The sequence below is a fragment of the Poromitra crassiceps genome, assembly GCF_964638095.1.
Source record: "Poromitra crassiceps genome assembly, chromosome: 23".
Lineage (NCBI taxonomy): Eukaryota > Metazoa > Chordata > Actinopteri > Beryciformes > Melamphaidae > Poromitra > Poromitra crassiceps.
The window spans coordinates 24,138,793-24,163,986 of record NC_139639.1 but is presented as its reverse complement, the minus strand read 5'-3'; the positions used below and the strand labels follow the sequence as shown (position 1 = coordinate 24,163,986).

The 25,194-nt window shown below is 42.2% G+C and overlaps 1 protein-coding gene across 5 annotated transcripts; it reads left to right on the top strand.

Annotated features, from left to right (window-relative positions):
* Positions 1 to 1,308: 1,308 nt before the first annotated feature.
* On the top strand, positions 1,309 to 24,526 carry ranbp3b (RAN binding protein 3b; the record flags this gene model as incomplete). Of its 5 annotated transcripts, XM_083659489.1 has the most annotated exons (17): positions 1,309 to 1,362; positions 3,649 to 3,704; positions 4,139 to 4,175; positions 4,304 to 4,393; positions 4,505 to 4,576; positions 5,156 to 5,221; positions 5,421 to 5,513; positions 7,694 to 7,803; positions 11,002 to 11,121; positions 11,302 to 11,402; positions 11,509 to 11,584; positions 15,247 to 15,343; positions 15,997 to 16,121; positions 16,240 to 16,360; positions 16,701 to 16,843; positions 20,194 to 20,383; positions 23,363 to 24,526. In XM_083659489.1, 17 exons carry the CDS (start codon positions 1,341 to 1,343, stop codon positions 23,404 to 23,406), a joined length of 1,563 nt encoding a protein of 520 aa, XP_083515615.1. In that variant the 3' UTR covers positions 23,407 to 24,526. The 5 variants fall into 5 exon arrangements, with proteins under 5 accessions (XP_083515615.1, XP_083515612.1, XP_083515613.1 ...); XM_083659486.1 differs by lacking the exon at positions 4,505 to 4,576 and having other exon boundaries at positions 1,335 to 1,362; XM_083659487.1 differs by lacking the exon at positions 5,421 to 5,513 and having other exon boundaries at positions 1,335 to 1,362.
* Between the last annotated feature and the right edge of the window lie 668 nt (positions 24,527 to 25,194).

Here is a 25,194-nt window from a genome sequence, read left to right as displayed (position 1 = left end):
CGTACACTGTGTAGCATTTTCTGCCCAGCTCTTATTTCGTTAGCTGGCACTCGCACTCTGTTATACATGAATATTCTAGGAACTCAGGAAGTGGGAACATATCTCTTAGATATACTCTGTGGGAGTAATTGCTTTGACTTATGAATATTGACTTCTAGTAGGAATTTAAGCTTATGTTCTATAGCTGTGCATGAGAGAATCAGAATCAGAATTATTTTATTTGCCAAGGTATATTATATGCTTTCACATACTACTACTAGGAATAAGAAACAAATACATGAGACATAAAGTAATAAAGAATCTAAAGATATTATAAAATAATTCTGATATGAATAGATATAGACAGTATTAACAGATGTAAACAGTATTAACATATATAAACAATCTTGACACCTAGGTGAGGTTCCCTACGTTTGCTGTTAACAGAACAGGAGGATATGATTTTGTATCCTCAGGCAACCCAAAGGCCTTTTCTTTGTGTTTTTGTTATTACTTACAGCCCGCCTCAGTTTATCAAAATTGTTTGCCAGTTGCACTACCCCATCTAGTGGTGGAGGTAAATTACTATACACACTTAGAATTGCATAACTGCTATTAGACTATTATTACGGTAGTTGGGGAGATGTCAGTGGGAAAGGTTAATCTACATCAAAATAGTCTTTCTTGTATCTGTCATTGTGCTAATGTCTAGTGAGTAGAAAAGTAGGCTATTAAACAATTTTACTAGAACTGCCTGGAACCCTCTCTTGGACCCCTGAAGGTCCACATACCCCAGTTTGGGAACCAATGCATAGGTAGGCTATGGCTCTGGCCCTGTGTTGCAGAATCATCTTATTTTCCCCAGTAACTCTTTTGCAAAACTTGCATGAAGAAATTGGAGAGCTACAACCACCTAGCCTACATAAATTCCCATGTAGCCTACTGATGATGATGACGATGAATATAGTTGTTGTCATAATCTCCTATGGTATCACTACATCGTATCCTATATTTCTATTGATTATTGTAGTGTTGATGTGATATTCGTAGTTTGTATCCTTCCAAATGGATTTATGGGCCTGCTGTCAACTCAGGCAGGGGCAGGGCCAATTTAAAAAAGAAAGGAAAAAATATATAAATTGTCTACATGTGACAAGTGTTGACAAACATTAACAACATGTTTTAATGTTACAGAGAGCCATAATAAATGGTGGGCTCGTTCACTGCATCTCCATACTTACTGGGGCAGACCATCGACTGTACTACAGGACCAAATCTGTGCTCTGCTTCTGAAAACATTCTGCCTCAACTTCTAGTATTATCTGCGCGGTGGGTTGTGGGTGTGTGAGCGTAGAAGTAAAATGGCGGACTTGGCAAACGAAGGTGAGTAGTGGCGGTGTGAGAAAAACAAAACAAAGACTCTGGCGTTATAAACGATACCTGTTACAGTGCCCGTATTTTACAACTAGACTGTGCCTATTCGTCCGCGGGTTAACTGAGAGTGTAAGTCGATGTTCAGATGCGTAGCCATTAAAAGACAACAACGTTAGCGAGTCGGCTAGTGTTAGCTTTCGTTTAGGCTCTGGGTAATACCTGGAATCAAATTTGGTGCCGCTAGGAACGCCTTCGAATGCTGCTTGCCATTAGCTGGCTTACCACTTACGCTAGCACCCGGCTATTTATAGTTAATAGGTCTTGCCATTTGAGCTAAACTAAACTATCTAATGTAGATTAACGAACGCCAAAGCATAAAGAAATCTGGAAAAACATAGTTTGCAATATAAAGAGAATGCCAATTGCTAATGCCCCAGGTTATAGCTAAGTTAACGTTACCAGAGCCAGCCCCTTGCTACTTTGTAACGTTAGTTAACGCTAGCGTTCCGTAACGTTGCAGGGTTGCTTGAGGTTCATTTAGGCGGGTAGAGAGAAAAGTGTTGGCCAATCATGGACAATGCTCCGGTGCAATTACTGAAGAAACAACAGACAGTATTCCCGTTATTTCCACAATTAATTCGGCACCGGCCTGCTTGCCATATAACGTTGATTTACATTACGATTCTATGAAGATCTTGGTGTCATTGCATGTCAGGCAAGATGACTCATGCGAGAGCGCATTAGCAAGCTAACTTTAGCCAGTAAGCTATGTTCAGTGGCAGATAACACAGCCGGTGGGGTCGACTATTTACTGGAACAGATCAGATGGTATAAATGCTACCGCTAGTTAACGTTAAGCCGGGGACCTCTCGGGTTACTTGGATTTCTGTAGTAAACGTCAACATTGTACACTTTAATCCACACACTACATTGGCTGCGGAGTTTATGAAGTATAGAGAATACCAGTTCGGTGTTGATGCAGGTCACGCAAAGCATTTGCATGTTTTCGGCTATTAATTGCTAAGTTATTAACGTTACACTTCAGAAGCTAATCTCAGCCGTGAAGGGTTGCGCCAGTGATGGTGAATATCACTGACCTGGCTGTACATGCAGTGTATGTCTGGCTGTTGCCGGTTGCAAGTATGCCTTGGCTAGGCTCACAACAATGTTACACTGGCCCAAATGTAACAGGCCCAAGCCAGAGAGAAACCCTTGTCTGCTATAGGATTACGGATTTAGCAGAGGCTGCTGTGTTAAGGTAGCTTGAAGCGTTGCCAGGTGATATTAGAACCTTACCTATAGTTTGCTAAACGCAATTGGTCATCTGAGTTTGTTGTGACAATAGCTTACAGCAGCAACAAAGTCTTTGGGTGGTGAGCTGAATCATGTGCTCATGTTTACAAAGTGCAGTTGCAGTTTGACGATGTAGAAGTGCTGAGAAAGGATTGCTTAACCCAATATTTTACAGTCTGGTTTATTTAATGTTACACATGTTGTCTATTACAATTCTTCATCTCAATTGCTTTGGTACTGGATGAATGTTGTAGAGTGGCCAAAGACCAGCGCCAATGCTCCTTGGCACTCTTAATTGGATTGCATGGATATCTGTGGTAGAGTGATTCAGAGAGTTGATTGCTTTTGCATGGGCGGACTGACAAAAGATTAATAACGGCAACAATGTTGTGCAGCATTTATTATTTCCCCCAGTCACCACCTCTGTCACTTTCTTTCTCACTCGGTTCTCTTGTACAATTCTCTTTGACATTGTTCAGTTTGACATTCAGGGAGTGTGTGTGTGTGTGTGTGTGTGTGTGTGTGTGTGTGTGTGTGTGTGTGTGTGTGTGTGTGTGTGTGTGTGTGTGTGTGTGTGTGTGTGTGTGTGTGTGTGTGTGTGTGTGTGTGTGTGAACCTGCACCAGAGAGGCACCTCTTAAAAAGATTATTTATATAAGATCTGATGTAAAATTGTATAATAATATAACAACATATGTCATAATCAACCTCTCCATGTGCAGATGGTTGTATGGGAATGTGATGTTTGGCTGGTGAATTTAGCAATTGCACAATTTTGGGAAAGTGCAAGACAAACATGCTAGTTACTACTATTGATGCACATAGCTCTGCAGAGACAATCATGCCTATACTGCTTTGAAGGGGAAATCTAGGCCAAGGTGTTAGTAGGGTATCAGCTATTTATGACCCAGAAAGAAACCATGAAGTAGAACTAAGACAGACTTGATATGCAGTGTAATTTTAACTTTTCATTTTATGACTAGCCTACATCTTCTCTTAACAGACAAGCCTGCCATAGCGCCTCCTGTGTTTGTTTTCCAAAAAGATAAAGCACAGAAGGTAAGATTTCCTGTGTTATTCAAGGCTGAACACATAACACTTGATTTCTACTGCTATCCAGTCTGGACTGCTTTCTTTGAATGTACTGATTGAGGAGGAGCTGTACAGCTTATCAAATCTCTCACTGTTTGCAGAACTGTAAACAAGGCTTAATGAAAATTCCAAATCTGTTGACCTGATGTCAAGCACAACATCTTACCTAAATTAATTCACAATATGGGTTGGTATTCTCTCCCTTTGCTTGTGTGCACTGCTGCAGTTCCAGACTGAATACTTTTGAGGTCAAAGCCAGAAATGGCCACATGTAGACCTGTTCTTTTTTATTCTTCCTTGTATTACATTCTTCATGATTTCAACAACTTTGTGTATGTGATCAGTACTACTCTTTAGAGATAAGTAAAAATCTCAACCGGACTCCATGCCTTTTCTTGCAGCGATCAGCAGAGGGCTCGAGTGCAGAGGATGGAGAAGGTAAGTTTCTAGTCCAAACTGGCCACTTGGTTTGTTAACATCTTTCACATAATATTTATATAAACCAGGATACTCCTGATGACTGGTGTTGCTCACTTGGAACATTAATATTTCGTTGCCTCTTTCAGATTCAGATAAAGATGAGGGAAGTTATTGCCCCCCAGTGAAAAGGGAGAGGACTTCATCGTTAACACAGCAGTTCCCACCACCACATTCTGGTAAGGGCACATGGTGACTAAGCAAAGTCCCCCCCCCCCCCCCATCCCCGCTTTTTGGGGTCAACATTGATTTGTATGCTGAGTGTGTAATGCTTGTCTGCTTCTTCGCAGTTCCCAAGAACAATGTATTCATGCCCTCAAGTTTCTGCCAGTCTCCAACTGGGAACTCTGACTCTGAGCCAGGTGGGGCTTCCATCTAGACTAGTTAGTTTCTCTTTGCAACTTTCCACTACAGCAGCAAGTTATGTGTATTCTTGGGAAGTGCCGGTACTTACGGTGTAAGATGTCTTAGTAGTAAGTAAGCCTCATCATAGAAATAAAATGGCATAATCGAAGATGGTTTAGGATTGGAGACGTCGTTTGGATTTCCATTCATTAGGCACAGGAATTGACATATCGAGGCAGATGGAAATGGAGGATGCAGGAGTTCCAAGTGCCTATGGTTGTCTACTATAGCACTGAGCAGGGCCAGGCCATGTCAGACTAATAAAGCCAGTGAGGTGGAGAGAAAGAGGTAGAAATAGATCAGAGGCCCTAGAGGCTACCTACCGTACTACAGTGCAGCATTCGGACCGCAACACACCTCCACAGTTCAACTGGGTTGCCATGGTAACGGGCCCCGTGGTTACAAAGGTGTAAAGGCAGATTGAACGTAACATATTATTATTATTATCATTATTTTAGATTAAGTTGTCTGTGAAGCTCTTGTCTTGGATATTTTTTTTTTTTTTTTTTTATGTCTGCTTCCTCTTGTCTCACCAGAGGAGAAGCCTGTGGGATTCCGTTTAAAGCCACCAACTCTCATACATGGGCAAGCACCAAGTTCAGGTTGGTGATTGATGTATATCACTTCCTCCTTTTTGATATTCTCTCACATTGACTTGATTGAAATTAAACAAAGAAAAAAACACTCAGCGTTGCCTTACACCACTTCACATGGTCTCAGATAGAAATAAAAAATGTCCATCTATAGAGTATCTCATGGCGCCTTCAGTCCGTTCCAAACAGTAAGTTGGCTGTGTTGCAGGCGTCCCGTGTCAGAAACCCAAGGAGCAGCAACGCAGCGTCCTCCGCCCCGCAGTGCTCCAAGCTCCTCTCTCCAAATCCCACGTGGAGTCCAGTAAGTAAAGCATGGAGCCACACTGATGGTTACAGGGTTTCCCCCAGGAAAGTCGTTAGGCCCAGTGGCAAGTATCTTTTGATAAGTCGTTAGGCCCAGTGGCAAGTATCTTTTGATAAGTCGTTAGGCCCAGTGGCAAGTATTTTGTGACAAGTCGTTAGGCCCAGTGGCAAGTATTTTGTGACAAGTCGTTAGGCCCAGTGGCAAGTATCTTTTGATAAGTCGTTAGGCCCAGTGGCAAGTATCTTTTGATAAGTCGTTAGGCCAAGTGGCAAGTATCTTTTGACAAGTCGTTAGGCCCAGTGGCAAGTATTTTGTGACAAGTCGTAAGGCCCAGTGGCAAGTATCTTTTGACAAGTCGTAAGGCCCAGTGGCAAGTATTTTGTGACAAGTCGTTAGGCCCAGTGGCAAGTATTTTGTGACAAGTCGTTAGGCCCAGTGGCAAGTATCTTTTGATAAGTCGTTAGGCCCAGTGGCAAGTATTTTGTGACAAGTCGTTAGGCCCAGTGGCAAGTATTTTGTGACAAGTCGTTAGGCCCAGTGGCAAGTATCTTTTGATAAGTCGTTAGGCCCAGTGGCAAGTATCTTTTGATAAGTCGTTAGGCCAAGTGGCAAGTATCTTTTGACAAGTCGTTAGGCCCAGTGGCAAGTATTTTGTGACAAGTCGTAAGGCCCAGTGGCAAGTATCTTTTGACAAGTCGTAAGGCCCAGTGGCAAGTATCTTTTGACAAGTCGTTAGGCCCAGTGGCAAGTATCTTTTGACAAGTCGTAAGGCCCAGTGGCAAGTATTTTGTGACAAGTCGTAAGGCCCAGTGGCAAGTATTTTGTGACAAGTCGTAAGGCCCAGTGGCAAGTATTTTGTGACAAGTCGTAAGGCCCAGTGGCAAGTATTTTGTGACAAGTCGTAAGGCCCAGTGGCAAGTATTTTGTGACAAGTCGTTAGGCCCAGTGGCAAGTATCTTTTGACGGGGGTTCTGTCAAGCGTCTTTTTTTTATGGGGGCCCAGCACAGGCCAGCGACAGACTGATGGCAGCATTGAGGTGATAATAGAATCGTGATCGGAATCACAGAAATGAGAATTTAAAAAAGCACATTCCATAGGTCAAAATTTTTGACCAAAACACCCACAAGGTATTAAAACTGTAGTGGCCTGCAAAAACTCTTCACAAGGTTAAAATCTGACATTTTCATTTTTTGATATTTCAATCCATCCAACTAGAAACTCTCCCCTATGTAGAGCTAGAGTACTTTATCCCCAGAGGGAAATTCTGGCGTTACAGCAGCAGTAACATATATGACAACATAATACAACATAACATCAAAAACACACAAAGAGGTAGGTGTCAGTCAGAACTGAGAAAAAACAACATATACATATTTACATATTCCACATATATACAGTATTACTAGGCATCTCGCACGCTCGATTCCTGGGCTCGCCCGCCCTGCGCCTCGCCGAGCTGGCCCTGCAGTTCGCATACGCAGCTTGGCCACTACGCGGCCTCGCCCTGGCTGCTCCTTGATGGCATACTTCAGGGATGCTCGATCACCTGTCCTGGACAGGTGACAGGTGATACACCTGTCCATGGCTGAAGATGGGGGTCTGAAGCCAGACTCCCACTTGTTTCAGTGTCTGCCCCTGGGACTTGATCTGCTCTTATGACATCACTGATTACATCAGTGGGACTCTTATGACATCACTGATGTCACCACAACCTCCTATTACATCACTGATGTCACAATGCCTCTGACATCACTGATGATGTCACAATTTATGACATCACTGATTACATCATCACTGGGACTTTGTGTGTGTGTGTGTGTGTGATATCACAATGCCTCATGACTGATGTCACAATTTATGACATCACTGATGACGACATCAGTGGGACGAGGTCATGGGACAGACAGAGCCCGAGTTCCCTTTTATATACTGATGATGATGATAGATAGATAGAGGTATAGCTTTTTTGAATGACAGGTGGCTCTCTCATATCAAAAGTTATGACTATTCTAATCAGTTATGTATCTAAAAGTGAGAATGGCTTTAATTAACATTGCATTTTCTTCAATAGCAAATGAGTAAGGAACAGACGCCCACTGAAAACACGACAACGAACAGAAATGTATCACATCACATCAGCTGTTCTTGTCTTTCTCATTTCTGTCTGTTCCTTTAGATTCCAGCTGTGGGACCAATGGAGTGAAGAAGTCATCAGACGTGGCACCTGTGGCCCAGTCCCTCTTCCAGAACAACACGGAGCACTCAGCTGGCCTGGCCAAATCACCGGTGAGCAGCAGCTAACCTTAAATCACACTGTGCTCCCATACAGTTAGGGTGTGCTATATGGAAACAATACCACTCAGTACTGTATTGATTTGAGCTATTGGGTTGGTAAGGCATCAAAAGGTCATGGAGAAGCTGAAAAACTGTGGATTCTTATGGTGGTGATCCTCCATCAGATGATCTTTTCCTTCCATGCTTCCCATTCTTTGTCATTGTAGGCAGCGTGCAATGCCTTCTGGTAGCGGGGTGTTTCAAGAGACGCGTAAAGTGTTTTTTGATCTACTTTATGCAAATGAGGTGTGTGCAGTGCAACTTGCCGCCTCCCGAAAGTGGTATATGATCTAAACCAGGGGTGTCAGACTCATATTAGGTAGAGGGCCGGATTTGTTCAACTGAGACCTCATGGGGGCCAGATTTTTTTTTTACTAAAATCAATTTGACTCATTTACCCATTTACTTCACAAAAGAAATACTGCTCTTTCCATTTCTCTTGAAACTGCCTGCATTCCGTGTCAACCTTTCTCTTTTTCGACAGCATCTTGTTCAGGGGTGGACTGGGATCATAATTCAGGCCGGGCATTAGATACCAAGCAGGCCAGGCCGATACGGGCCGACGCGCGTGCCGGCGTCTGAAAAATTTGGGCCGTTTAAAGCTCAATTTGGGCCGTTTGAAGCCAGATTTGGGCCGTTTGAAGCCCAATTTGGGTCGTTTAAAGCCAGATTTGGGCCGTTTGAAGCCAGATTTGGGCCGTTTGAAACCCAATTTGGGCCGTTTGAAGCCCAATTTGGGCCAAGTCCAATTTTACAATGAGATGCACCCACTTTAACCCTGAATAAAGTAATAAAACCACTAGTAAACCAGTAGGCGGCGCCTGGCCTGCTGTTCAGTGAGTGGCCTGACTGCGGGCAAATTTTTTTTTTTTTTTTTGCAGGCCAGGCCAGGCCAGGCCACCGGGCATTTGCCCGACGTGCCCGATTATGCAGTCCGCGCCTGATCTTGTTGATTCTTTTGTTTTTTGGTAGGTAGCTGAATGCGCGATTCAATTCCAGCGTGGCATCATGGCGGCTTTGTTTACACCTGATGACCTACTGACATACTTCCTTGTAGTGCAGGTTAATTAACTTATGAATGAACTCTTAGCTTGCTTATTGGCCACACGTAGTTCATGATAATGGGGTGCGAATTTAATAATAATAATAATATATATATATATATATATATATATATATATATATATATTTTTTTTTTATTATATTCCAAAACATCTCGCGGGCCGGATGAAACCTGCCCCGCGGGCCGTATCTCTGACATCCCTGATCTAAACTAACTGTTGTAACTCAAAAATAAAAGCTGAATCACGGGGCTTAAAATTCACTTTGCAAACTGGGGGGGAATTCCCCCCTTATGTTCTTCAGATAGGGGGGATGTATAGATTTTGGGCGGGATTTTTTCAGCCGATACTATAAGCGACAAATATCTGCTAAAAAAGGAAATTGTTAACCTGTAGTTTATGCACGCCTGAGTCTAAATTACTATGGCTTTTGTCATTGTGTTTTATTTGCAGACTAGCAGCCATCGGCTTTTGGTTCTATCAAAACCTTTATTTTTTTGTATTGAGTGATGCACTTTAATAAAACACTCATTATATTATATCAGAAGTGTTCTTTGTTTTGTGTTCACAGTTAGATTTGGTTAGGTCAGAGCTATGGAATATTAAATCATCCATCTCACTACATCTGCCTTTCTTACTGTCATGTCGCTGGCAAAGCTCGCATTATCTGTCTGTTTCCACCTGATTAAAGAAAAGACATTATGTGATGTTGACTGATGTTTTTATTTATTACATAAAATATTATGTTTTCTTTAATCAGGTGGAAGCATTTTTCAATCAAAGGTGAAACGACACAGATATTAGTGTTATGGTTTATAGAGGGACTTATCCTACCCTCAATTTAACGTTAGCTCCAGTTAGCCACCAGTTAACCAGTTAGCCGGGTGTTTTTGGAGCCACTGACTGACACAAAACCTGGACGTTTCATTTCGGGTAAGACATGAGGTTTTTTATATGGGGGAAAACGTGACATCACCGTGACTGAAAAAACAAGCAGCTCCCAGTGCTTTCTCAACAGAAAAAATGTGTAGCCATCCTCATACGTCCAAAGTGTGGGAGCATTTCACCCACAATAATGTGAAGTGCAAAATCTGCGCGAGTATGATGCGCGAGCATCTCAAAAGGAAGCACGTTGTGGCGAATGCAGATGAAGGCTAATTAGCTTGTTAGCTCACTGGCAACTGCAACGTTAAGTTTTAGCTGCTAACGTTAGCTATTGGCTAACCTTATTAACGTTAAAAGCCTGCTCCAATGTTGTCATCATAGCAACGTTAAGCTCATGTGTTGCTGACGGGAATACTGGAAATCTCTGGAAAGCAGTTTGCACTCTACTTACGACATTTAAAAATGTGTTTGATGCCTGAGAAGACTGAAACTATTTATTTTTGTTGATATTTTGGTTGCATACATAGTGAATAGTTTTTGGTTTCCATTTCCATTCCACGTAGTAGTGCCCTAATTTTATTTTGCATTATTCATTCAATGGATAGTACATATTTCATTGCACTATATGTTTTCAATTTCAATGTGTACTATTTTGCAATTTGCACTATATTACATTTATTACATGCAAGTACATTGATGCCAGAAATAAATATGCTGCTACATGCTCTAAACTTTAAAGTTCATGAAAATATTATTTTTGAGTGAATTATCATCATTAATTGTCTTTATTTTTATTTGGCACATGCTTAAAACAACTTGAAGCTAAATTTAGAAGCTGATGATAGCTAAATCAGAGCGATTGAGTAATTGTGCGATATGATCCGATTAGTCGACTAATCGTTAAAATAATCTGTGACTAGTCGACTATCAAAATAATTGTTTGTGGCAGCCCTACGATGATGCCCCTGTGGCTCACTACCATTGCCATTACAGATTCATACTTTTATGTGTTTGTGCTTCTCTGAAATTGAGGAAGTTAATTCGGACTATTCAGAAACTTATCATTCAACAAGGAAAACGGCTTTTAATATAGCGAACATTTACAGCAATAGCCAGCTCTCTAGTTGTGCGTTGTAACATTGTGCTTGCAGCAGAAATGGTTGATGAAAGGTGAGCGTGACCCTGATGCATGTCCCCATTTTAGAAACATGAAAATGAGGAAGATGGAGCAAGTGGTAACAAAGAGGGGAACGGAAGAGAGAAGAAGGACTTAGATGTAGCAACGTCTTTCGTCTTTGGTCAGAATATCAAAGACAGAGCAAAGGTTGTTGGTTTTAATTGATTTCAATTGATTTCTCTGCCCCTTTATGGTTTTATTCAACAAATGTGGATTTGTGAAATACATACATTCTTAAAAGATTTCGAATTTTGCATGTTTTTGGTCTTTCTCTTAGCCAGAAGGAAATACATGTTGCCTCTGTTAACACATCTTTTTTTCCTCTAGTTGGAAGAGAATAGTACAGACGACAAGTCCAAGGATGGTATGACACCAGAGTCTCAATCAGAGGGCACTAATTATTTCTTACAGTACATCTCCACTCCAAGGTAATGTCAGAAAGATGTGCTGCTCCTTTACTGTTTCCTCCAGCAAAGCATCTTCAGTGTTGCTTAATTCCTATTAACTTATGTCCCCCCCCTCCCTCCCTTTCAGCTCAAAAAATGCCACAAACAATACAGACACTGGGGCAAAATTTGTCTTTGGACAGAACATGTCTGAACGAGTTCTGGTGAGTTGATGTAGCTTGTTGAAAAGTAAGTCTGTGCCTTATGCACCATTGACAAATCCACAATGACGGAGCTTTGCAAGAGTTAAATTATGTACCTTTATGATGGGGTTTTGCAAGAGTTAAATGATGTACCTTATGATGGGGCTTTGCAAGAGTTAAATTATGTACTTTATGATGGGGCTTTGTAAGAGTTAAATGATGTACCTTATGATGGGGCTTTGTAAGAGTTAAATTATGTACCTTATGATGGGGCTTTGCAAGAGTTAAATTATGTACCTTTATGATGGGGTTTTGCAAGAGTTAAATGATGTACCTTATGATGGGGCTTTGCAAGAGTTAAATTATGTACCGTAAATTCCGGACTATAAGCCGCACCTTTTTTCCCGTTTTTTGGCCTTTTTTGGCCCCTGCGGCTTATATAACGGTGCGGCTTATCTATGGATTTAAAAAAAAAAAAAAAAAAATCTCTCTTTTTTAGCACTCTTTCTAACTATAAATCCACTTCTGTTTTAATTTCCTCTCTTGCCCTCTTTTCACCACACTGTATGACACTGTATGACACTGTGTGCACTGTAAATAACAACACAGGTGGTGTTGTGTTATGTTGTTTTGTTGAAATGTTAATAAATGGGAGCATTACATATGGTAATTAAACATTAAAACACAATAAAAATAAATAAAAAAAAATACCATTAAAACACCCGCGGCTTATAGTCCGGTGCGGCTTATATAAGAAAAAAATAGTCAACTTTGAAGGTGCGGCTTATACACCGGTGCGCCTTATAGTCCGGAATTTACGGTACTTTATGATGGGGCTTTGTAAGAGTTAAATGATGTACCTTATGATGGGGCTTTGTAAGAGTTAAATGATGTACCTTATGATGGGGCTTTGTAAGAGTTAAATGATGTACTTTATGATGGGGCTTTGTAAGAGTTAAATGATGTACCTTATGATGGGGCATTGCAAGAGTTAAATGATGTACTTTATGATGGGGCTTTGCAAGAGTTAAATGATGTACTTTATGATGGGGCTTTGCAAGAGTTAAATGATGTACCTTATGATGGGGCTTTGCAAGAGTTAAATTATGTACTTTATGATGGGGCTTTGTAAGAGTTAAATGATGTACCTTATGATGGGGCTTTGCAAGAGTTAAATGATGTACTTTATGATGGGGCTTTGTAAGAGTTAAATGATGTACCTTATGATGGGGCTTTGCAAGAGTTAAATTATGTACTTTATGATGGGGCTTTGTAAGAGTTAAATGATGTACCTTATGATGGGGCTTTGCAAGAGTTAAATTATGTACCTTATGATGGGGCTTTGTAAGAGTTAAATGATGTACCTTATGATGGGGCTTTGTAAGAGTTAAATTATGTACTTTATGATGGGGCTTTGTAAGAGTTAAATGATGTACTTTATGATGGGGCTTTGTAAGAGTTAAATGATGTACTTTATGATGGGGCTTTGTAAGAGTTAAATGATGTACTTTATGATGGGGCTTTGCAAGAGTTAAATGATGTACCTTATGATGGGGCTTTGTAAGAGTTAAATGATGTACCTTATGATGGGGCTTTGTAAGAGTTAAATGATGTACTTTATGATGGGGCTTTGTAAGAGTTAAATGATGTACCTTATGATGGGGCTTTGTAAGAGTTAAATGATGTACCTTATGATGGGGCTTTGTAAGAGTTAAATGATGTACCTTATGATGGGGCTTTGTAAGAGTTAAATGATGTACTTTATGATGGGGCTTTGTAAGAGTTAAATGATGTTCTTTATGATGGGGCTTTGTAAGAGTTAAATTATGTACTTTATGATGGGGCTTTGTAAGAGTTAAATGATGTACTTTATGATGGGGCTTTGTAAGAGTTAAATGATGTACTTTATGATGGGGCTTTGTAAGAGTTAAATGATGTACCTTATGATGGGGCTTTGTAAGAGTTAAATGATGTACCTTATGATGGGGCTTTGTAAGAGTTAAATGATGTACCTTATGATGGGGCTTTGTAAGAGTTAAATGATGTACCTTATGATGGGGCTTTGTAAGAGTTAAATGATGTACCTTATGATGGGGCTTTGTAAGAGTTAAATGATGTACTTTATGATGGGGCTTTGTAAGAGTTAAATGATGTACCTTATGATGGGGCTTTGTAAGAGTTAAATGATGTACCTTATGATGGGGCTTTGTAAGAGTTAAATGATGTACCTTATGATGGGGCTTTGTAAGAGTTAAATGATGTACCTTATGATGGGGCTTTGTAAGAGTTAAATGATGTACCTTATGATGGGGCTTTGTAAGAGTTAAATGATGTACTTTATGATGGGGCTTTGTAAGAGTTAAATGATGTACTTTATGATGGGGCTTTGTAAGAGTTAAATGATGTACCTTATGATGGGGCTTTGTAAGAGTTAAATGATGTACCTTATGATGGGGCTTTGTAAGAGTTAAATGATGTACCTTATGATGGGGCTTTGTAAGAGTTAAATGATGTACCTTATGATGGGGCTTTGTAAGAGTTAAATGATGTACCTTATGATGGGGCTTTGTAAGAGTTAAATGATGTACTTTATGATGGGGCTTTGTAAGAGTTAAATGATGTACCTTATGATGGGGCTTTGTAAGAGTTAAATGATGTACTTTATGATGGGGCTTTGTAAGAGTTAAATGATGTACTTTATGATGGGGCTTTGTAAGAGTTAAATGATGTACCTTATGATGGGGCTTTGCAATAGTTAAATGATGTACCTTATGATGGGGCTTTGTAAGAGTTAAATTATGTACTTTATCATGGGGCTTTGCAAGAGTTAAACGGGTGCAAACTCTGCGTTTTTCGGTGCATCCTGCTTTTTTCATCTCAATTTGGGTCATTTATCTGATTCGTCCAGATCCGAGGAGAGGGGGGGGGGGGGTATGGGTGACCTGCGAATCTAGGATTACATCATCGGTTAGGAGCACTAGCCAGTCAGAAAACAACAGGGGCGGGTCTTGCCAAGTGAATTTCAACTCCTGTGGGATACATAATTACCGCGCGGTAACGAGAGGACAGACCAGGGGGACAAACAAGCACACAACCAGCAGAGAGAAAGTTGTCTTTCCACGTGAGGTAGGCTCTCTGGCTGGCCCAGACAGCACAGCACAGCACTCCCATGTCACATCTGTCAAAACAAGTGATTGCCTGTAATTATATAACGTTATATAACGTTACATCCTAACGTTATCTGGTTACAATCATCTGTGCACATGGTTTACTAATCCATGGGCACGGTTTAGGAGTAAATTGTAATAAAACCATGCCCACTGAGCTACCATATTGTTTTTGTGCCAGGTGACCCCTGGGCTGTTCCACACTTCTCCTTTATAGATTAATAGATTAATAATGCTGCTGTTTGTTGAATATTCACTCATTCAGCACAGAAATGTGTCGAATGCTTTCATTGTTCTTGTCAATGGACGGGTTTTATAGATAAATTGTGACATAACTGTTGCGATGGTGCAGTGTGCTGCCTGCTTAGCGGTGCGACGCGGCACGCCCCCCCCCCCCCCCCTCTGCAGCGACGTGCCTCTTTTTTCACCATACATTTTTTTGCATCCCTGGTTAAATTATGTACTTTATGACGGGGCTTTGCAAGAGTTAAATGATGCACTTTGCTGTGTTTTCAGAGTCCCCCAAAGGGTGAGTCATCGCATGAGGAAAATAAAGAGGCCTCAGCGGCCCCTGCTTCAGAGCCCTCATCACAGGAAGCCACCCCAGAAAAGGGTAAAAGCGCTCGCACACACACACATAGTTGAAGATATTTGCAGGTTTCCCGCATCAGGGAATTGGATTCCCCCTTTCCCAGGACTATAAAGGTGTAAAAATGTGTTCAGAAACCCCAGGAAGGCTGGAAAAATATGTTTGCAGTTTTGCCTGAGTCCCGGTAGATCTAGTTGCTTTTAAGGAATAATGTTGCAAAAAGCAAATTTCCTGACTCTCAGGTGATACTGTAGATATCAGAAAACAACACCTGGGGCATTCAAATATGCAATTCAATAGAAATGTAACATTTGGAACAAGATGCTAACCAAAAATATGGTTTTAGAAATGATATGTCTGTATGTCAAATGTGTAGTTATTTAATTTCATGTTGGAAGCTGGTGAAGAGTCGGGAGGAATGGGTCTAAATCAACAAAATATCTGTGGTTGGACACCAGTGACATAGCACCTCTCATTTACTACGCAGTCCCAGCCATTTTCTACATGGGCATTTACACTAATTTGATAGCACAAGGACTACGGTAGTTAAATCAGATTGTTATCATCACATTCATTCACACATATTCTGGTGAATGCTATCCACAAAAATAAACCACTTTGCGATCCAGCCAGGTGCTGGTTTCTCACCTCTGTAATGTGCCGTCTCCCCTCAACAGTGAACAGCGTGACAGAGTCTTTGGAGGAGTCTGCAGCAGCATACACCAAAGCCACAGCCAAGAAGTGCATCTTAGAGAAAGTTGACGTGAAAACCGGAGAAGAATCAGAAAGCAATGTTTTACAGGTGGATAGCTGGCCGCCGCCTTGACCTGACAAATGCCGCAAATGAATATGTATCAAATGAATATGTATCGGGCAGGAAGCAATAAATCTGCTTGTCCACTTGCCCTCTGTCTCCTCAGATACAGTGCAAGTTATTTGTGTTTGAGAAGATGGCGCAGTCGTGGATAGAGAGGGGTCGAGGTTTGCTACGGCTCAATGACATGGCGTCAACGGACGACGGCATGCTACAGTCCCGGCTAGGTAAAGACACCGGCTGAATATCTAAGTGACAGTTCTTGTTTTATATGTTTTGAGCAAACACTGTAATTCAGGGTGACTCATTGTGGAGATGCAGTAGAATACGCTTATAATTCCTACCAAGCCAAAACAAAATCAAATCCCCCCCCCCCCCCAAAAGCAGAGCCAAGAGAATTGAAATATTTCATGTTCCTGTGTCCCTAAAATCAGACATTCACAAATGTCAGTTCTTGTTTTGGCTTATCAGTAGTATCAATCCCCCCCCCCCCCCCCCACACACACACATGGAAGATGTGTGCATTCCCCCCCTTTCAGCCAATTGTGTGTGTGTGTGACCCTCCAGTGATGAGGACCCAGGGCAGCCTCCGGTTGATCCTCAACACAAAGCTTTGGCCCCAGATGCAGGTGGACAAGGCCAGCGAGAAGAGCGTACGCATCACTGCCATGGACACAGAGGACCAGGGGGTCAAGGTCTTCCTAATATCGGTACGAATGACCCAGGCAGTGTGTTGAGCTTGCACCAAACAATGTATGTAATGTAAGAAGAGAAATGGAATGCACAACAGTGTGCTGACCACGCTGGGAGGACTAGTGTGAAAAGAAAAATACAGATAATAAATACAACCTGATTAATCTGGGAGAATAATGGGATAATTGGGGGGGGAATTGTGTTCAAGCAGAGATTAAACGGATGTCAAACAGTTTTCACGATCTTATTCACTGCATCTGGCTCTAGTTGAGCTTACACCCGCCCTCCAGTCAGTTTTTCCTACCTGTACAACCTTGATGTTGGATGAAAACGTGCAAGTGCGCGTGTTGTAACAACGCACGTCATCATTTGCACCAAAGATCGTGTATAAGAACGGAAGGCTTATACCTTGTTCCACTTCAACATCATGGCTGGAGCACTGTTGTCCAAAAAGGATAAGAGCCTCGCTCCTGCCTTCAGTATACGATCTCTGTCTTCCTTCCAGGCGGTAGACCGGAAACCTTATGGCTCCCTCTATCTCCGCAAAATGTTCGTCCAGAAGCCACAATATTGTTATAAATATCAACAACCAGCCAACAGATATCAAAGCTGGTGGACTTATATGGAAAATATATGGAAAGAGCGTAACTCAAACTTGATAAAAGTGACTATCACAGCATTTTGAGCCTGGTGAACACTTAGTTACCAAACGTAGCGGCTAACGGCAGAAGGTATTTACTGTAGTATTAAATATTGTATTTGTCTGACACATCACTCGTTAGACAACAATGTCTAATGTCAACGCCCGTTTTTAGCACGAGACAATTTTTATGACTGAGCCCAAAATAAGGCTATTTGTCAACAAAATACAGTGGCAACACTTTGGCTAATTAGCAGAGCAGGAAAAACATCTACACATGAAATATATTAAAAATGACAAAACTGACTGGAGGGGGGCTTTATAGGAAAACTCCACACTAACAAATGTAACTGTTGGTGATTGAGCTGTTGGTCCTATAGACGAGTTTCCTGGGCACTTCCGGTTTGCTTCCGGACTCGGCCGCGAGAAGCGTAACGTAGGCCGGAGAAGCGTAACGTACTACCGTAGTAGCCATAGCGACCGCCGAAAAAATGCAAACTTGGGATCGTTCTCTGAGTCTCCTATCTAACGAAAGAGTGTCTATCCCACACCCGTTGACAGTGGACACATGAGAAGATAATATGTGTAAATGGCCGAACGTAACTACAGGCAGGATTATAGCGTATTTTGAGGAATCAATGGCGGTGGACGGCAACGCGATGAACTCAACTCAAAAGCTCCGAAGCGTCAGCCAGACTAACGTTAGGTTACAGTCCTCTCCTCTGTCGCAGTCAGTCAGACTAATGTTAGGTTACAGTCCTCTCCTCTGTCGCAGTCAGTCAGACTAACGTTAGGCTACAGTCCTCTCCTCTGTCACAGTCAGTCAGACTAACGTTAGGCTACAGTCCTCTCCTCTGTCACAGTTAGACTAACGTTAGCTTACAGTCCTCTCCTCTCTCACAGTCAGTCAGACTAACGTTAGGTTACTGTCCTCTCCTCTGTCACAGTCAGTCAGACTAACGTTAGGTTACAGTCCTCTCCTCTGTCACAGTCAGTCAGACTAACGTTAGGTTACAGTCCTCTCCTCTGTCACAGTCAGCCAGACTAACGTTAGGTGTCTCTCCATTCAAAAACAACCCAGTTTGCCTTGATCACTGCAAAACATGACATGCCGTGTGTAGCCTCCACACAATAGGGCTACACACGGTAAATCATGGTAAATACGCAGCACAATACCCACCGTGGTAAACACAAGAAGACTGGGATATTAACTTTAAGGCGACTCACTTCTAGACTTGAATGAAATTGTATTCACCTACGATCTGCTCCGTGGATTACCATTTTACAATTTCGGAGACGAAATTGTAACATAGCAACGTTGGTCCACAAACGTTGCTATTTAAAAAAAAAAAGGGAGATCGGGTTGGGATTATAACATTAGTTTAGTTTGCCGAGTCGCACCTGGTAATCCAGAAATGGCATTATGGTACCTTTGTCTACTTGTAGATCATCAAGAAACTTTAAATTAATAACGTTAGATGTGTTTAACAGAGCTGTATATCGGGTCTAGCAGCTGATCAGCAGCTCAGACAGCCTCAAACACGAGGTGATTGTCAGCTCTATAATTCGCAAAATAGCAGTGGATGGAAACGCGCACTGTGTTTTGTGACAGCCACGCACTGCACAATGTGTTCCAAAATAACCCATTGTTAATAACGTCTGCTAACGTTAGTGTAGCTGATGTTATCGATCGTTGTAAAAAAGTTTGGATATTTCGGCTGCTGCCTTCTGATGTGCTCGCTGCTGTGGACGCAATGTGGACTTAAACGGAAGCCGGGGACACGAAAGGCTGCTATGGCGCCGCCCTAGGAACGGCCCAGGAAACTCGTCTATAGCTTGCTTTTCTCTGCCCATTCTGTTGTCTTGGAGTACACTTGTTATTCCTGCAGGTAACTGGCCAATCGTTGATGGCAGGACATTTAGTTGAGATATTTCCAGTGTAGCTACATGGCAGATTCCCCCCCCCCCCCCCCCCCCCCCCCCCCAAGCTGTCTGAAACACAGAGGCTTTGGTGTCGGCCACTCACACTCAAAGAACAAGGGCTTCTTTCTAGACAAACCATTTTGCACCAACGCCCCACAATCATACAGGGACAAATCCATCCTAGAAGAGACAGAGATACCAATGTCTCCACCGACAGCAGCCTCAATAGACCAGAATGCGATGCAGCCACGTTACATCTTGAGGGGCACCACTCACACTTTTTCTTGTCTGGAAAACATCTTGCTCGGCTGTAGACCACTTGTGTATTTTCAAAAAATCTCTAACTTCCAGTCAGATCATGAGACAAGTTTGTCTATCGAGCAAATTAATGTGGTACTCAATCTGGCCCTACTCAGGAGCCACATTGACAAAAATGATTTTTTTTTGCAAGAGCCACAATCCAAAAATGTCTCTTTCCTCCCTGAAACCAGTGTGGTTCTTTTTGAGTCTCGCCAGCTTTTCAGCTCTTAGCTCTCCACCTTTTGGAAAGTCGGTACTGAGCCTTGGGTGCTTTGTTTCAAATTGGACCTTTTTGAATTGTGAAATCATCACAAAGCAAGCAGACAGATGCATTTTCCCTAACCCATGGACATGAAGAAAAACTTAAGGTCCCGGACTAATTATTATTATTTATTTTTTTTACAATGGCCCAAGAGATAACCTAACAGTGTGAGAGTATCTGAGAGTGTCCCAGGTGTTGTATTTTGTGCCTGAATCTTCTCTCCCTGCGTCTCTGTGCTCCAGGCCAGTTCTAAGGACACAGGGCAGCTGGCCGCAGCACTGCATCACCGCATCCTGGCCCTGAAGAGCCGGGCGGAGCACCAGGAGCCTGAGGCCCCGCTCACAGCCATCCCTGATGCCGAGGTACCGCAGTCCAACGAGGAGGACAGCGACGAGGACGAGGTGGCCAACACTGCCTCCGCTTCAGCTGCAGGTCAGTGGTTTGGTCATCTCTCGAGACGGACTTTCGACTTGCATCGAAAATCTGTCGGCAGGCTCCGTCAAAAGGGGTGCAACAGCGCTCGCACGCATGCTGCACTTTCAATGGGGGTAGTGTGTCAGGCTCCGACAAGAGGTGCAGCAGGGGCCTGTGTAAAAAACAGGCAGCGGTCATACGGCGAGAAAGTTTAGCGCGATCCTACTTTGGGGGGATGCAACCCGACGTCATGCTGCAGCCAATCACGTAGACACACACACAGAGCCTGTGTTTCACTATCTTGTCTGTTCTTTTTGCTTTTCTTTGCTTTTCTTTTCACTCTCTCAAAAGTCGCTGTATCTGTGAGTTCGTCACAATAAAAATCCTTTCGTTAGTTTGTCAATGGAAAGCTTGCCTTTTTAAGCAGTGCAGCTGCTTCTATAAAGTGACGTGTGTTTGTAGCATGGGATGTGGACGAGATGTAGCACGGGATGTCAGTATGCGCACGAGATATGCAGCCTACAGTAGGCCCCTCCCCCAGCTCCCCGGTCTGACTAAGACACAGGCATAGAGAGAGAGCGTGTCGAGGTCGTGTGATTCAGCAAATTTTACCATCACAGTTGATCGCGGTTGAGAGCCGGTGAGGTGCACACAGTTTAAGAAAAGAGAATTTGCTTCCTCATGTGCGAGACTTTGGCACACGCTATGGAGACAGGCACTCAAAACGCGTGTGCACACACACACAAATGGTAAATGGACAGGATTTATATAGCGCTTTTATCCAAACCGCTTTACAATGTGCCTGCATTCACCCATTCACACACCGAAGGCGGCCAGCTGCCACGCAGGGTGCTAGCACAGCCATCGGGAGCAATTTGGGGTTCAGTGTCTTGCCCAAGGACACTTGGACATGCGGACTGGAGGAGCCGGGGATCGAACCACCGACCTTCTGGTTAGTGGACGACCTACTCTACCTCCTGAGCCACAGCCGCCCCACACACAATGCCAGAAAGAGAGGGTGGGAGAGAAGGGTTCGACTTGTGCAAACCTGCACCGCTTACTTCCAAACTTGGGTGTGATTTTTTTATATGAATCAGCAGCAAAAACACGGCTGAAAGCGATCAGGAGGAAACTGTCAAATAGCAGATTTCTCATGTACGTTCTATTGCTTTTCCATTGACACCTTTGGTCATGCCCAGCCATGCCATACCACACCCATTTGGGTTTCCATTTAAAAAAAGTATGCGCCAAGCCGTCCCGAGCCACGCTCTTGATAGACCTACTCGTGGTGCCAAAACGCACCGGACACGCCTCCAAGTAAGCTGCCCAACCGTGGCCAACCCGTGACGACCCCCCTTCTCCCCCTCAGCTGTGCTGCGAGCAGAGTGATGTGAAATGTTGGCTGTTTCACCAGGCTGCTGTGTCTGCACATCTGGCTCTCATCTGCCTGCACTGCCCACAACGTCTCCTATATTGACCATTTCAACGCAGACACAGTATTTAGAAACAATGGCATAATTGGCTGGGGGCAAAGCTACACTGAGGTCACGGTGCAATCCTCTCTGCCAAAACATTTCCTCGACGTTCACTCGTTCTGACCAGCCCCACTGCTACTGACATCCCCGGGGTCCTAGTGCCAGTCTGCCAGTGCCTACATTTAGCCACCCACACACACACACACACACACACACACACACACACACACACAAACCAAATTCCAAATTGCATCGGACCAGTGTGCAAGGTTTACTGTGCGTGATGATTTTTTTTTCGGATGGCGGATTAAAAAAAACGGACTGTGTGTAAACTCTGATATTCAAACTGAGTCAACTCAAAGTCATTTCCTCATCTACTCAAGAACAGCCAAATCCACAACTGTAGAGTGGGCATGGCTTCGAAGGTCTGGGCTCCAGACCTATAGGCTATAAACTCCTTGGCCATGGATAACATTTTGATGTTTTTTTATTTTTATTTTATTCGTTTATTTGGCAGGGACATATACAAAAAAAAACATTAACCCACATAGGGGAAGAGATGCTTTGTAACAGATTTAGCCATAGGCTACTTTCCATCTGGAGCCCCTGTTCTGTTGCACCTTTTTTCTTTTGGAAAAGGAAATGCATGATAGCTGTGGGATATACTGGAATTAATTCAAGCGTCTTTGGGTCTTGAAAAGCGCTATATAAAATAAATGAATTATTATTCTTATTTAATTAATTGTTTTATATTCATTGTATTTACCGGTACACAAAAAAGAAAAGCTCTGTCCAGTATCCTGGAACACTTTTATTTTGAGATGTTTTTGAGTGAGATCGTCCTACCTCATGCAAATGATAAGAAATGTGACATGAATCTTAATTTTCTATTAAAGCAAAGTAAAAAAAAAAAGTAAAAAAATAACCCGCCAATTATTGTTCTTAGAAAGAAAATCGGAATCGGCCAAAATCAGTATCGGCAAGTCAGACTATTCAAAAATCGGAAATCGGAACCGGCCAAGAAAATGGCAATCGGTGCATCTCTAATATCTACCCAACAAACGTATAGTTGAATATTCAGGTCCAGCCCTAATCCTGTGAGAATGCGACCTTAGCTGTTCTTTCAGGGTATTCGCAGGGTCTTGAAATGTATTAAAAATTGATAAATAAATTTAGGGAAAATTAAGGGTCTTAAAAAGTCTTAATTGCCATTTGGGAGGTATTCGATTTTGTAGCTATTGTGCTGATTGTGTTAAATGAGCATGTGATATCATCTCATCGATCGTAGACCCCTGAATTGAATTGTGGCAGACTTTGTGATATCAGCAAATATTGTATTGTTGTCAAAAGAATCTAAATAATATTGTATTGTGATGAAACTGTATTGTCTTGAAAGGTATTGAATTTAACTTTAGGGTTCCTGCATATATCCTGTCTTTAGTTGTTGGTACTATGGCAGTTGGCTTTTTAGAATATTCAAGGTATTTTCATATCTTAACCTCATGCCACTCTCTCCCTGCAGGAAATTCAGATGGAGGAGAGAGCCAGGCAGCAGGAAGCACATAGCGTCACTCTCTAGGACGGCCTGCTAGGATGCTGCTGTTGAGGCATTTTGTTGTAGGCATCTCCATGGACACCCCTTGACCAACATGGGTCCTCCAGACCAGTACTTTTGGATATTAGAAGTCTAGCTCCAGGAAATAACCCCCTGTGCCGGAGTGTCTCACCCAACTCGTGCAGTTCATCTTCTCTGCATTCAGCGTAATATCTGGAGTCGTTTCTTCCCCACTTCCCGTTTTGTGTTTTATTTTTGTTTTCGAGTATTATGATTATTATTTTTTCGATAGCAAAAATAAAGACTTCAAAGCTTTGGTTTGGGACTTGTCTGCTCATCATATTGATGAGTGTAAGGGTGTTTCCTCTACATTTTAAAGTATGGCACATGTTAAGACTGCAGTTTCTACTTTGGGAACTTTTTACTCACTCTACAGCCGAACCTCTGGGAGCCACACATCCAGAGGAGCTTCATTGACAGTGTATTGACTAGTCGTCCCATCAGTTGTTCCTACATCGAGTCCTACCCCCCCACGCCCCATCCCAACCAGTCTGTTCATTAGGTCAGATGTAATTTATTTTGGGTCATCCTTTTCAGGCATCTCAACACATATTGCACTGTTTGTAATGGCTAGCCAAGACCACTGGGATCATCAGTAATAGCAGTTTCGTATTCCTATCGACCTATACTATAGTGAATAAAGGACTGAGACCATGCAGGCTCTCCTATTGTGAGTTCATGATTTGAGGACGAGGGCAGAAGGATTCACCTGAAAACTGTCTCAATTGATGACATGTTAGTCATGGACCCTCGTGGGTTTTTTTTCTGTTCGTTTCTCAACAAATTAACTCATCAATCATTCTGCATGTAACCGTTTTTCTTTCCAACATCCCAAGGGTTTATTGTGTTGATACATATTTTTTATTTTGCAAATATTATATAAACTTTTTATTCATTTTCATTTGGAAAAAATACATGTTGGAATGAAGACTTATTTTATGTGTGGAAAATTTGAGTGATAACTGTAATACCCTTGAATGTCATGTACATTTGAATATATCATTTAGTAGCGCACCATGTTTCTCATCTCCTCCGACTGCCCCCTTTACAAAATAAACCATTTTCGACTGACCTCTGTAATTTTCTTTGTGAAATGTGATTTTCTGTGTGAGGTGCAACCTTAAGTCCAAATTGCAGAGCTAGTCATTTGAAGATAATGTATAGTGGATGAACATCTTCTTTCAGTCGTGTGTATATTGGGCCAACACTAGGGGGCACCACAGACAAACCCAAGATGTCTCATTTGAACACTACTATGGCTGTGATATGTGAATCCTTGGACTACATAAAAAATTTTTTTATGGCATTTAGTTTTTTGGGGGACAGGATAGTGGGGGGGGGGGGGGGGGGGGGGTGAAGTCAAACAAAGGTCATTCCTTATGTTCTGTATGCAACGCAGATTAAATATTTGATGCGTTTACAAATCATACAACCCAATTGTTTGCATCCCAGGAAGACAATTGCAGTTACATCCCCAAACTCCTCTTTGCAGTAACTCAGTAGATGAGACTAAATTAAAAGATTATCCTTCACTTTCTGACAGACCAAGGAGCTCTTCCTTTCTTTCAACTTCAATGAAATATTGATAATGGAGAAAGAACATCCTTGTATATTCACTATCTTAAAGTCGGTGATTGTGTATGATCATCCTTAAAAATACATTAAATTATCAGGCATGCAAACTAGTCACCTTTGGGTGGCAGTCACCTTTTGATAGCCTACCATACTTTCTGAGTAGT